Below are 15351 nucleotides of genomic sequence, written 5' to 3' on the forward strand. Positions count from 1 at the left end.
CCATTCGTTTGTTCGTTCGAGTGCAACGCGACGGCGACGGCGACGGCGATGCGTTTCGCCCGAGGCAAAACGACATATTCGGCTTACGGATTTATATTATTATATATAGCTTTTATACCGTATCCAACTTGGCTGAGATGGGTATTGGCCCATTGTATTTCGAATAATTCTACACCCAAAAGCGATATCTCTTTTTCCTCCTCCTCCTCCTCTTGCTATCCCCTCCTCTTAACCCCTCGAATAATCTCGACCATTTGAGTTTAATCGATGTCTCGCGGTACGCGTCGCACCCGTATCATCCGATAACTATACCGTTGGCTATCCGATAATTATTCCTTCCATTATCCCGGAAAATACGAGAAATTTCTTCTTTCTCTACTCTACAAAATTCCTTTTCTTTTATTTGTTTTTTTTTTTTTTTTATATTTCTTTAATTCTTTCATTTCTTATTTTTTTTTTTATTTTTTTATTTTTTTAACGTAGATACATAACAATAAGTTTTGTTACGTGGGCGTGCATTAGGGAACGTTCGTCGTCTATATTCCTTGCAATCTTGCGATACCAAAGAGATGAAGATACACAAGCACAATTACTAGCTCTCTCTCTCTCTCTCTCTCTATATATATATATATATATATATATATATATATATATATATATATATATATATATGTATATATTTCTATGACTACGATGAGGCGACAACGAGGACGAGGACGAGGACGAGGACGAGGACGAGGACGACTTCGAATCAACATTTCGTGATAAATTAGCTCGGGAATAGAAGAGCACGGGAAATATATACACACACACACACACATATATATGTTCCTTCTTTAGTTAACTTGTAAACCGCATATTCACGGAGGTGTAAAGTTTACGCTAGAACTCTCACTCGAAATACATGATACCAGTATTCGCGATCCTCGGAATTCCTTTGTGCATAGCCGACACGACTTTCCCTTCCGGAGGGAGCACGTCGAATGGAAGTCGTCGAGATTCGACTCTCGTGTATTTTCTCTCTACGTTCTCTGGTCTTTTCTCGTTTCTCTCCTTGATGCTTTTTCCGAGTACTTAATAAACGATAAGAGAGAGGGAGAGAGAGAAAGAGACGCCAAGTTCATCGTCAGTCGCTCTCAGCTACAGGTTGTTGAGAATTTTTTCTCTCTCTCTTTTTTTTTCTGTCTATTTCTCTTTTTTTTTCTTGTTCCATCGAGTGTCATTGTGTCTTCGGTGGCACCTACACTCTTGCGAGAGAAAAAGACTAAGAGAGGGTGAGAAGATAGAAAGGGGCCTAGCTTTAAGCTCGAAAAAGACAGGAAAAGGTCGTATAAAAGGGCCATGACCCTCTTGAAATTTACTTCTCTCGCGGTCCTTGGTATTATTTCTGGACGAGGATGCTGTTTCCGGCGGTGTCACCAATTTGTATAATTACTGTTTTTTCTCGAAACAAAACCATTTGGGTTCGTGGTTACTTTCCTTTTGCTGGCTACATTTTACATATTTTCTCTCTCTCTCTCTTTCTCTCTCTCTTTTTCTTTTTTTCTTACGATTTAATTGTTATCATCATCATTATTACAATAATAATAATTATTATTATTATTATATTGTTGTTATTATTATTATTAGATGGCGATATTATCGATCGGTATGAATTTCTCGTTTCGAGGAGACATTTTACTGAAGCACGAACGCAAAAGTCACTCGGTGCGTTCCCCCATCCGGCTTTTCATTTCGTTCTTTTTATTACCGACCTTAAAATAAACTTTGAAGCCTTGCGACAGTAGCGTCTTTCTACCATTGGCTTTCTCCCTCTCTTTCGTCCCTTTTTCCTTTCGTCTTCTCCTTTCGTCGGTCGAAGACGGCTAAGAAGAGAGTCAAGGGTGAGGACAAAGGGAATGAGAAGGAGGAGAGAGAGAGAGAGAGAGAGAGAGAGAAAGAGACGAGACGAGACGAGACGAGACGAGACGAGAGGAACGCTTTGAGAGACACCCTCATGGAGTTACAGCTTTCAATTTAGTAGAGCAAACACTTAGCGTTGGTTAATACTCGTATCTCCCTTTTCATTTCCTGATTCAACTTTGTCGTCGTCTTCGTTCTCGTAGTTGTTGTTGTTGTTGTTTGTGTTGTTACAAAAGATATTAGATAAGAAAAGTTGTACGTAAATCCGTTAAAAAATCTTTGATTTTTTTTTTTTGTATTTTCACAAATGATCGCTATATTAACGAGGAACGTCGATCTGTATTGTTCGCAGGTTTTAACGTCGTAACGAGCGAGGATGCCATGAACTCAAGCAACGACGATGATCGACGAGGGAGAAACACACGAGCCGTTCAAGGAAAATCATCATCAATGTGGTGGTCGCCGTCGTCGTCGTCGTCCTCGCTTCTACGTTATATTTTGATAAGAATATAAATATATCTAGGGATTTAGAGGAGAAGGTATAAAACAATAGAAGACGAAGAGGATGGACGAGATACGGGGCTCGCCGGCACGTCGTCTTTCACAGATCCTCGATCCGATCGCACGTCTAGCGACGGACTTTGGTTCAAGCTCGTCCGCACCGTGTAGCCCAAGACTCGGAGCTCGGGCACACGAGTCGACAACGAGCAACGTTGGCCAACAACAGCCGAGTACGCCCGAGGGCATTCGAAGGCAGCCTGTCGCTTCTGAATCGGGCCGAGGATTATCAAGCGGCCCTGACAGTCCGCGTTTATGGCCTCGTCATTTTCGTCAAGCGCCGACGCCACCGCCAAGGCCTCGTCATCAAAGCGCGACGCCTCTCAACAACAATAACAATAACAACGGCGGCGGCGGCGGGGGGACCGTTGTTGTTGCCGGAAGTACCGGTGGTACGATCGTACACTCGCGTGACTCGCCCTACGTAAACGTGCCGAACTTGTTGTTTCAAAAAGAAAAGAATTACGCGGATTCCGGTAGGTCCGTCGGTTACGTCGAATTGCGTGATCCAAGCAAGAGCAAGTGTAGCCCGTACGATTTTACCTCGGAACCGAGCGGCCACGTCGAATATGCCGATAAGAGATCGTTCGCCGCACAAACGGATTTCGTTCAGACTACGAGCAATCCTTACGAGGTGTCTAAGGAATTGTCGTCGGGTCTTGCCAGAGGTAGACCCATCTTCGATCCGGGATCGTCTTCGACCAGGGCTCACTTCGACAGAGCCTTCTCCTTCTCTGGCAGACATCAAACGGTGGATCATCAACAACAGCAGCAACAACAACAACAACAGCAGCAGCAGTCGGCAGGAAGAGCGTTCGTCGAAAACAGATTGTTTCTCGATCAGAGGACCGCGGCGGCTTGCGGCGCCGATTCGAAGAAGGAAAAACTCGAAGGTAGACCTGCTTACGGATCATCGAAGAGTTTCGATGGCTATTCTAGCACCGCCGAGGAACTCAATTGGCAAGAGAGATGTCTCGAATTGCAACTGGAACTCCATCGTAGCAGGAGCCAAGCTACAAGAGTACGAGATATGCTTCGGGAGAAGGTGAGCAAAAGTTTTATCCTTAACGTAACGAAACTAAACGAGCGAATCGATTTTCTTCATTCTCTTCTTCGTTCAACTATTATCGGGCTTATCGTTCGCCCTTTACGGCACGCCTTTTCCCTTTTCTTACACTTTTTATTACCACAACCAACATACCGATAACTTTACGATCGCCGAGGTCTCACGACTTTTTACGGGCCCGTTGAAACTTTATAAATCGTTATCGCGCGACGAAAGTATGAACGATCAGGAGGCATATTGAGAGAGAGAGAGAGAGAGAGAGAGAGAGAGAGAGAGAGCACAGTGAGAGGAGTTCGAAGGAGAAGTTCTCCTCCCTTCTCATCCCCTCTCGAATCGATATGCTGGCCTGGCCGTTCTCGTGCATCGAACGACCGCATTGCGATTCGTAGACAGAGCGGAGGATACTTAGTTTACTCGAGATAGCCCTCTGCAACTATCTCGACCTATATTACTTTTCAATTTTTTGTTTTTTTACTCCTCTCCCTTTCTCTTTCTCTCATAAGGAGAATACATTGGGAAGTTATCTTATCTGAAATTATTACAAACGCTTTTAACGTATGTACATACGTACCATTAGAAAATTTCTTTTGAATTTAACCATTCGTTCTCAATAGGTTATTCGAAGTACTAAAACGGCACTGTAATTTTCTTTAACGCGTTTGTCCTCTTTGACCTACCCTGGAATAATCGAGATCATCTCGTTGATCAAATTCGCGTTGCATGCTGTATCGCATTCATTAAATGTGCCGAGAGCGTGCGCGTTACTACATATCGAGCTATCTCTCTCTCTCTCTCTCTCTCTCTGTCTCTCTCTCTCTCTCTCTCTCTCTCTCTCTCTCACTCGACGGCCTCGAAACGAGCTGAATTTAGTCGCTAAATTACAAGTGACAACGACACGCGCCACTTTATAACGTTTTCTCTTCGTAGTTTACCGTAGTACATGCATACGTATTAATCGTTCGCAAATGAATTTTACACAGACGTTCTTTATCTTTTATCGGGAGAAAAAAAAATAATTATTAATATTCCTTTTTTTCTTCTTTATATATAATATAAAGTATATGTATACATATATGCACACAGAGACACACACATATGCAGACACACGTTTTATATATGTATTAACGATCGATTTTAATTACCAGTATCCCGTGCCCGTCGGTGCAAGGGTCAGAAAATTGGTTCGATCGAGTCTATATATAGAAAGAAATGTTTAACCGACATTGGAAATTCTCTTCTATGTCGTACTAGATTTTACTTTGCCTTCATTTCCGGGTATATCAAAACGTTCGTCGATTCGTACGAGGTTCGTACGAGGGCAGAACGGTAATACTCGTACGAGTTAGAAGGGTGAGGAGAAAAGATAGATAGATAGATAGAGAGAGATAGAAAGAGAGATATAGATAGGTAGAGAGACAAAGAGAGAAACAGAGAAAGAGAAAGACAGAAAAAAGTTTTATCCGAGGCATAGCATACGTCAAAGGAATTACACGAAGGGTCAGCCGTGGTAGAACATAACCGCCCAGTCGAATCGTTTTAGTATGCACGGTCACGCACAACGATTTAGCGCGGCCACCCTACTAGATAAGGCACATCGTTGGAGGTAGTAGTAAAGAGAGAGAGAGAGAGAGAGAGGTGGGCGTCGTAGAAGAGCGGCCTGGAAAAAGGGGTTGTAGAGGCAGCGACCGCCGTTGGTCGTTACGTAGGCGGTGCATCCTAAAAGAGAGAGAGAGAGAGGGAATGAGAGAAATAGGAACGTGCACGAAAGTCCTTGACTCTTCAAAACCCCCTTTCGGCCTTAAACGAACCTTAAACGAAATTGAATCACTTAACGAGAACAAAGAGCACCTGCAGTTCGGCCTTTAACTCGTTGTTTACCCGCCATCATTGTTCTTTCGATAATCTCGCAAATCTCGTTAACCTTCTCAATTCTCTCTTTCTCTCTTTCTCTCTCTCTCTCTTCATCTCTCTCTCTCTTGGTCCTTTCATTTCATCAAGCAATCCTTTCGCTTAGATCCGTTAAAACTCTTTAACGCTAGAACTCGACGTTTGACCTCCTGACACTAAACGTATTTACTTATTTATTTAGTTTTACCTAAGTACTCACTCACATTGAATTCGATCGTATTTGATAATATATAAATGGAATTCGATTGTTTCTGTTTAGAGGAATAAAACGATTGACTATTGTTGTTCGATGTGTTAGGCTCGTAAAGCGAGTTCGTTTTCGCACGACGTTCGTTTTCTTTAAAAATGCCGAACGATCGGACTTTATTTACGAAGGGTAGAGAGAGAGAGAGAGAGAGTTAACGGGGAGGAAGACAAGAAAAAAAGAAAGAAAAAGAAAACAATGAGGGAAAAAAAAGAAAGTTAGATATTGGACCATTGCCAAACGTTATTGGGAAGTAAAGAGGGTGACGGAAGTGGGTGGTAGGAGGGGTGGTTAGAGGGATGGATGGCGATAGAGAAGAGCTCTTCTTTCTCCGCGTTATCGACGTCAAATGAATACGTGTTTATCGACGTAATACTCCCTCTTCACCGCAAAAAGCAAAGAAAAGAAAAAAAGAAAAAGAGAGGAGAAAGAAATGGTCGCTCGTTTGCGAAACGTTTGGCACGATGAAGGTGTCGCGCGACCCAATATCGCTGAGAAAGAGAGAGCTTTTATTGAGGAGAGAATGAGAGAGGGCGGGCGGGAATAAAAATTTTATTAGAAGACGGAGGACAGACAGACACCGATCCAATGGAAAAGAAAGAGATCGAGTGAGTAGTCACTTTTTTCATCCTTCCAAAGATTTTCTTCTTCTTGCTCATTAAGTTCGAACGTTTCTCGCGTGCGAGCGACGAACAACACGGAAAAGGCAGCAACGCCCGTCAGGAGAGATAAGACCTCCCCCTCAACTCCCTCATCCCCACTTTCACCCTTCCCTTCTATCTCTCCCTCTCTCTCCGCCTTCGTCGAGGGAAGGCGAAGGCGAAGGTCGTTATCGTTGAGATGCTCGAGGCTCTCTCTCTCTCTCTCTCTCTCTCTCTCCTGTCTATCTCCGTTTATCTCTATCTTTCTCTCTCTCTCTCTCTCTCTGTCTTTCTCTCCTCGCTCTCCTAACGTTCCCCGTTGCACAGCTTACATCACGAAGTTCGCTGCCCCCGACAGACGTAACCGTTTGTTTATACGGCAGAACGTAAGTACACGTAACTTCGCCATTTAGCTGCCACTCCTATCGATTTTTCCCCTCTTTGCATTTTCCTACCCAATTTTCTCTTGCCGCTTATATACATATATGGATGTATATGTATGTACATACATATGTACGTACGTACGTATACATACCGAGATTCTCGACTACGAATGTCTCGGTGTTTAAAGAAAAATAAATCGTCAAATATATATATATATATATATATATATATATATATATATATATATATATATATGTATATATATGTACGTATATGTGTATGTATATATGTATATACTTTGAGTTATTCTATTTGCTCTTAAATATAGTTATGCAAATTTTAACATAGCACTTCTTGAACTTTGATATTTCAAAGATATTTAACGAGGTCGACTATATTACATAGAGAAATGCGATTACCGGATGATCGAGCATTTTCTATTTTACTATTTCTCTCTCTCTCTCTCTCTCTCTCTCTCTCTCTCTCTCTCTCTCTCTCTCTCTCTCTTTTCTCTCTTTTCTCTCTTTCTTTTTCTCGTATGTACTAGTCGTGGTCACGAAGAAAAGTTAATAGCCGGTACAAATATCCCGAAGCGTATACCGTATACACGCGACTATCTATATACATAAGTACATATAGTCTTGATATATATATATATATATATATATATATATATATATATATATATATGTATGTATATATATAGTCACAGGAACAAAACTCGCGTGTTCTCTCCCTGGAGTTGACCTTTTCTTGCGTGACAGCAAGCTGCATTCCACTTTCACGGGCGCTCTTGGAAAATCATTTTTAAAGAAATTTGCGAAAGTACGTAAAGTACTTCTTGGAAAAAATTCAACGCGCACCTAACTACGTACATACATATTTAAGTTTTCGCGGAAGGTTTTGTAGAAACTTTCAAGGCCGACTAATATCCTCCAGCTCTCCATCCATCCAACCCCTATTACTTCCTATTCAATTCAATCTTGTTGCTTTCCTTTTTTTTCTTTTTCGAACGATTCAAGATAATATTTTATACTTTATATATATAAAGCCTGACATCTTTATTTTCAATAATTCCTAGTCGACGATGTGTAAAAAATTGTCGAAATACGTGTCAGCTTGGACATCGAAGAAAAATCCTGTACGTTCATGGAGAAACACGGGTGCACACACACATACGAGCAGTCATAAAAAAAAGGATCCAAAAACGAACGGTGAGAAAAGAGATTGGGGAGGGAGGGAGAAGAGCCATGCTCTGCGTTGTAAGCTTACGAGAAGAGAAACGAAAGAGATGGATGGAAGGGTGGGGACAAGGAGTTATCATGGGAGGCAAATGAAACGTTGACGAGGATTTCGCGAGTCGTGCTGAGTCGGAAATTATACGTCGGCCTCGACGGACACAACGTGTTTTCAACGTTTTTACGAAGCCACGCGCGTACAATGTTCCCTCTGTCCTCCTCCTCCTCCTCCGTCTTCCCCTCTCCTTCCCTATACTCCCCTATCCTCCTCTCCGTCATTTTCTCTCTTTCATTCTTCTATACATTCCTCCTTCTCTTGCTTTTATCCGGCCGATGGAAACGTCGAGTTAAACGGAAAATCGCTAAACCGTATCGCGACTGACTGGCCAACAACGTACAGTGGCTCTTCGAACTATTCTCATCTCGGTTAACAAAACTCTTCTTCTACCCCCTTCCTCCCTTTCCCACTCCCTCTGTTTTTCTCTCTCTCTCTCTCTCTCTCGTGATATCTCGTTCTGTCTGTTGCCGACGGCTGAAACAACGGACGTAACGTAAAATAGAACTGGCTTCGTTATATTTTCCGCATGCAATTAGAAAGGATTAAAGGCTCGATAAGGAGAATAAACTCATTTAGCTGGCTAACGATAAAAGCCAACGGTTGTTGACGTTTCAAATGATATTTCTGTTTACGCGGTTGTATGCAATTATTTTTTGTTTGTTTCCTTTTTTCTGGGTTTTTTTTTTTTGGTTTGGTTTTTTTAATAACTCCTCTCATACATAAACAGGACACGGATGTTCAGTTAAACGTTACCTATCCTCTCGTTAAACGATTTTGTTTTTTTCTTTTTCTTTTTTCTTTTTTTTTTGCGTGTTTGCGAATTTATTACAATTCGAGACGACGTTCTTTCTATGTTCGTACCGTCTACAGGATGGAGAGAGAAAAAAGTTTGTATAATTTTGTATTCTAAATAAACACACCGTTGTCGTTTAATCTTTGCAAGTCGTCCTAGTTTTTCACTCATTTTTTTTCTCCCATCCCCCTTTTCCCCCAATTTTTCCAAGTCTCTTTCTCTCTCTCATTTTTTTTTCTATTATTATTATTATTATTTTTTTTTTTTTTTTTTATGTCACGGACCGGATCGCGAAAATTTGTTCGTGATTCATCCGCGGTCCTTTGTTTGTTCCTCTGTGCTGGTTCGCCACACTATATAAATACACTAGGGGCAAGGGGAGGGGGGAAGGATATAGTTGCGACGTGAGTAGAGCGCACGGGTTATAACTGTGATTGGACGGGCGCTTGTAATTAACTCTTCGGCATCGTGCTATCGCGATGATTCGTTTGCATACACATGCTACTCTAAATCCTCTTCGGATGGATGTTATTTCACACCGGTATTTATAAAAACTCACACCACCTTTACGGTTTATCTCATTCATTTGTAAATTGATACTCCGCCGGCTATGCGTGTCAGAAAATCCATTAAAAATCGATCTCTCTTTGCGTAGTCGATTATTTTTTATCGCTAAAACGGTTCATTTCGCGCGTTGTTTAAATAGAAAAAAAAAAGAATGGATAAAAATTGAAAAAAGGAAAAGAAAAAATATTTTTATATATATATATACATATACAAAATATTTGTAAGCATTAATTTGCGAAAATGAAAAGTCATTCTCTCTCTCTCTCTCTCTCTCTCTCTCTTTCTCTCTCTCTCTCTTTCTCTTTCTCTCTTTATGCCTATATCGGTGAATGAGGCAACTATTTTGCATAGATCTCGAGGGCCCAACAAAAGGTTCACTATAATGTCGCTAAAGCTCGGATCTCTGAGAAAGCTTCGGCTTAATCTTCATTAGAATTTCTGATTTGCAATCCGAAAGAGTCGGAAATGTTGCAGGTTGCACGGACTATGAGTACCACCATTTCAACCTGCTCTCTCTTTCTCTCTCTCTTTCTCTCTTTTCTCTCTGTTCCTGGAGAAAGGTAGACCACCTGCTGTTAAATATTTCATATTTCATTTCGAGAATCTCGCTTAATGGCCGTCACCTTTTGCCCTTTGCTTTGACCGAAACAACGAAAAAAACGTAAAACGTAGAGAAAAAAGGAATAGAAATAAAGAAAGATAGAAAGAGTGATATTTTAGAGTATAAATATCCAAAAAATCGTCTTTTTGTATTTTATTCGACGTGGAAAGCTTTTTTTTTGTTTCCTTTTTTTCAAGATATCTCAGATGTCCCCTTGTTCCATCGTATTTCTGGCTGGGATTCGAGAGAATCCGACGATGCATCCGGAATATTTTTCTTTTCGCATAAATAGAGAATGGTTTCTTTCTCTCTTTTTCTCTCTACTATAAAGATCTGTTACTTTGAAAAACTTATGTGAAGGTAAAGAACGAAAAGCGACGAATTATGAATAAAGCTTTGCTCGCTCAGCTTTATTCGAAAATGCGAGACATCGTTCGCGACACTTATGCAAACATACATACTTACTTTACTAGTTGTGTATTGTACACATATAAAAAGAGATATAATGTGTATATACATACATACATAGGCATATACTGTACTTATAAGGTATACGTACATATGTAGACACGGTGTAAGTACATACATATATACATACATACATATGTATGTACGTGTGTTGTGTAAGTAGTAGCAGGAGCAGCGTACCAGGAGCATTGTTCGAGAGTCCTATTAATATTGCATTCCATCGGAAGTCCGTATACAGGGTGGAACGCGCTCCACATATAAAGTTCGTATCAATATTGATTCGCCGGCCGGCGTGAATGGGAGCTCTCGTGCAAACAGACAGGTCTTCCGCTTATAGAGATTTCAAAAGACGCCGTTCTCTCGTCGTCGATGCCGTACGTCGTTCTCGTCTGCATCTATCTCAGAAGGTACAAGAGAAACGAACAAATTTTTTCCTTTCATTTTCGCCCCTCATAGATATATCTTTGAATATAGTTGCCTAAACCGGATTACTCGTATTCGTGATTAACAAAAATACTTACGTGTATTACTCGTATTAAAGATATTATTCGTAAAATTAGCGCGTAAACAATAGGACGAAATTTAATCGATGAGAAATATCTCAATGATATTATATACTATGATCTCAAGGAAATATTTTCCTTCTTTGATTCCTATCCTCGTTTATCTCTCATGTTCATTTTCACTTGTGCAAATAAATCGTTCATATCATTTATCATATAATTCTCTTATTAATAATGAAAATCAAACAATAAAAGAATATAGATAACGTGATCTACGATATGATGCATCATCCATTTCTCACTACGACAACTACGACGACGTTATTTTATAGCATGCGATTCGAGATTCATGCTATATCACGGCGAACATCATTCTCGAGTGTTTGAGATTCTCTTTCTCTTTTCTACTTTGAAAGGAGTTTCGTTTCCGTGCTCGAAAGCGACAGCGACAACGACAACGACAGCGACACCGGGTGTCCCTCTTTAATATCGACCAGAACGAAGGGATCTACTGTTTTCTGTCTCTGTTATTCCTTTTCGCGTTCCTTTCGAGTTTTCATACTGAATCTTCCTATTCGTTCGTATTCCCCACCCCACCCTCCTCCCACACCCCCGGTACTTTTCTTGATAACCGGAAAAAGCGAAATATAGGGATAAGGAGAAAAGTATAGATAGAAAGATAGAAAGAGATGAGAGGACTTATCGATGCTTATGCGTCAGACATTATGCAACAGGATGAAGATGAAAAACCAAGAAAAGAGGAAGGAGATAGAGAATCGAAAGAAGAAAGAGATAGAAAAACGAGCTTTCTCTATTGATACGGATGATGGTACTGTACATCCGAAAGCCCATGGGACCTATACGATTCAGCCACCCGTTACATTACCGTGAAATATTCGCCATTATCTTGATTTGTACACCTACAAACATCAACCTCTGTCCCCGCAGTTCGTCCTCTCGTTTGCTCGTTGTTCGTTCGTCCGCTGTTTACCCGTAGTCATTAATTTTTCATTCTAATTCATCACGGATACATTTACCTGTCTCTCTCTCTCTCTCTCTCTCTCTCTCTCTCTCTCTCTATCTATCTATCTATCTATCTATTCTCTCTGTGTATGTGTGTGTGTACATATCTCCTCCCCCCACTCCTTCTCGCTTTCACTTTCGTTTATAACTCGTGCCCGGCAAATACCTGTCACCTTCAATTCCTCTCTCTTTCTCTTTCTATTACTCTTCCCTTCTCTTATTATATTTTTTTTCCCTCTCGTTTCGAACAAATCGATCGAATGCACTTTATCGTAGTCGGTGGTCCATTTTTGGGGGGGAAAAAAAAAAAAAAAAAAAAAAAGAAAAAAACAAAAAAGCACGCTAGATCGTAGCACCGAAATGGAAATTGGATTTCTCTCGTTCGTATCGTGCATTTTAAATCGTCGCAAGAAGACGAAGTTTGTACATTTTTTTTTTTTCTTTTTTCTCGATTAGGAACAACAGACAGAGAAAGAGTAAGAGACAAAGATAAAGAGAGAGAGAGAGAGAGAGAGGTGAATGCGTATATATACGGAAACAGCAAATGGAATATTCTCTCTCTCTCTCTCTCTCTCTCTCTCTCTCTCTCTCTCTTTTTCTCTCTATGGGAGCGAACAAATAGTACTAGAGTAAATAGGTAACAGAGGCTAGAATGCAAAACCTCCCTCATTCTACGGACGAGTAGATAAATTATTATTCTTCGAGGTCGTAAAATCGTTATCGTTATCGGTCTCACTTTTTTTTAAATTAGCCTTTTAACACTGTCTACAACTTCGAGAATATGCGTGCGAAATTACGATATAATATTCAATTGTAATCTCATCGAATGCACTGGTGGACATTAATAAGTGGCTTTTCTCTCGAACGACGCGAAAAATACTTAAGTACTCAAGTACTCGAGTATACTTACATATATACGTACGTGCTCGTTTTCACTCTGACATTATTCTCAATGCTGTACTTAACTCTTTTACTTCTTTTTCTTTTTTTCTTTCTTTTTTTATCTTTCCTTTTTCTTTTTTCCTTTACGCGAAATATCACGCGGTTTAATAAGAAGCAGTCGTCTTTTTCAAAGATGGATAGTTATCAAATGTCATCCTGTAGTTGTAACGTCGAGTACATCTCTCTCTCTCTCTCTCTCTCTCTCTCTCTCTCTCTCTCTCTCCCTCGTTTCAATCTTATCCGTAAGTTCTTTGTCCCTTCTGTCTCTCTTTTTCTCTCTTACACATCTTTCGAGTCGTTTTCATCGTCGACACCAAGAGAATGAAAGAGAAAGATAGAGAAGCAAGAGAGAAAGAGAGAGAAAGAGAGAGAGAGAGAGAGAGAACGTAGAAGGCAGAGTGCCAAAGACGTTGCCGGGTACAGGAGAGGATAGAAGGGTGTCTCTAATTGGTCCAATCTAAGAGCTTGTCTCAAAGAGAAGTTTCCCGGTTTCCGTACTTGCTACCTTCCTGCAGCACACGTAGGAGATCTTCTAAAGGCTTATGAGCGTCCACGTACTTTCAACCCTCCCCTTTTTCCTCTCCCCTCCTTCTCCCCACCTTGCATATATATATATATATATATACACGTATACCAGGCCACCACTGTTATACACTTATAACGTAGAAGTAGGTACGGTCGTGTCGTCTACAATCTGAAGAAGGACAGACACAATCCCTGGAAGACGCACGAAATACAAGTTGGAAACGCGACATCAGCAACGAAGAGTAGGATAGCCTCCAGACACGTACCAACGCAATGTCGTCTGTTCACCCTCATTTTCGCAGATCCAACGACGACGTCACGAGCTTCAAATTCAACCCTTCCTTCCCTTTTCCTTTCTCTTTCATCCTTTTTTCCATCCCTTCTTACTCTATATTTCTCTCTCTCTCTCTCTCTCTCTTTGTCTGGTATATCGTTTTTTATTTTTTCTTTTCACTATCCAATTTTTACAATTTCATGTTTGATGGGCGATCGTCGAAACGAAGACGCCGTCAGGCGAAGGTTGGCTTCGTTTTCATTTTTTTTCTTCTTTCTTTCCTTTTCTTTTTTCTTTCTTTCTTTTTTCTTTTTTTTTTTTTTTTTAAATTTTTCCTCTTCTCTTTTCTACTTTTCCTTCTACTTTCTACCTTCGATATTACCAGAGAAAACGCGTTTGGAGAAACGGGCACAGACGAATAGGAAACGTGTTTCTTTCGAGATGCTAGGACTCTTGAAAATGCCTTCCGCCTCGTTCTAGTGGAGCACTTTGGCTCCGTGGTGGATTGAAATGAGCGTAGAAAGGCAAGGCCTTCTCCTTCTCTCTGTCGTAGAAAAAGAAAGAAAATTACAATCCGCGGAAAATCGTAATTCTCGTGCTCGTTCTAATCGACGACGATTCTTGGATCAAGAAAGACAGAGAGAGAGAAAGAGAGACGGAGTAGAAACGGACAATGTCTCCAATTAGCGGACTAACTTTTTTTTCCAAACTTGCTAACAAAACTCTTGGAGAAAACTCGCGAACGGATTAAAACTTTTGCGAAAGGAACGACAGACATCTCGAGAACATTTTTCTTCGATCTTCTTTTTTGATCTCACAATCCTATCTATCTCCTGACGATATTATTCTTCCACGAGTGTTGTTGCGTTTTCTTTTTTCTTTTCTTCTTCTTCCTTTTTGTTTTGTTTTTCTTCTATCCGATCGATGAACAGATATCGATCGGTCGATCGATATTGCGTATTGTTTGCTTTTCTCCAAGTATAATAGTCGTTTCTCTAGGGGTAAAAAACTTTACGTACTAGTCTCGAGACGTCTGGTGAAATCGAGAAGATCGATCGATAATATCATCCTGTTGTAGTTTGATCGCGTAATATATGCACGATGACACGTCAGTTGTTATTCGAAAATATTATTCGAATGACCTTTCTCTTTCTTTCTTTATTTTTTTTTCTTTTCTTTTATATCATTCACTTTTATCACTTGCGCGAAATGATCGCGTAGATCAAAGGGCGTTCGACTATTTTTTTATTTTATTTTATTTTATTTTTCTTTTTTTTTTTTTTTTGTTTTGTTCTCCTAAACATAAAGTCACACAAATTGACGACGTTGAACTTAATCACATGTGTACACGCGGTTAAAATAATAATAATAATAATAATAATAATAATAATAATAATAATAATAATAATAATAATAATAATAATAATAATAATAATAATAATAATAATAATAATAATAATAATAATAATGAAAGAGGCTTAAGGGTACGGAGAAGAGACTTTGAAGAGACGTTAATGTCTTTTCATAAATATTAATTGGACACATTCGTGGACGCGCTGGGAAAAGTCGCTCGTAAACGCGACCGCGAGGGCGGAAAAAGAGAAGCACCAAAGAGAGGACGCTTCTCTTGCTAACTTTCTCTCTAGCATTTTCGGC

At 40.2% G+C, this 15351-nt stretch overlaps 1 protein-coding gene across 8 annotated transcripts in view; it reads left to right on the plus strand.

Annotated features, from left to right (window-relative positions):
• The window catches only part of LOC124422690 (uncharacterized protein CG43867), a 111173-nt gene that overhangs the window by 14256 nt on the left and 81566 nt on the right, over positions 1 to 15351 (plus strand). For all 8 annotated transcript variants that reach the window (XM_046959487.1, XM_046959490.1, XM_046959493.1 and 5 more), the window contains exon 2: positions 2255 to 3505. In XM_046959487.1, coding sequence (XP_046815443.1) covers positions 2468 to 3505 — 1038 coding nt within the window. In that variant the 5' untranslated portion in view covers positions 2255 to 2467. The remainder of the gene's footprint in view (positions 1 to 2254; positions 3506 to 15351) is intronic.

Source organism: Vespa crabro, chromosome 3, assembly GCF_910589235.1.
Source record: "Vespa crabro chromosome 3, iyVesCrab1.2, whole genome shotgun sequence".
Lineage (NCBI taxonomy): Eukaryota > Metazoa > Arthropoda > Insecta > Hymenoptera > Vespidae > Vespa > Vespa crabro.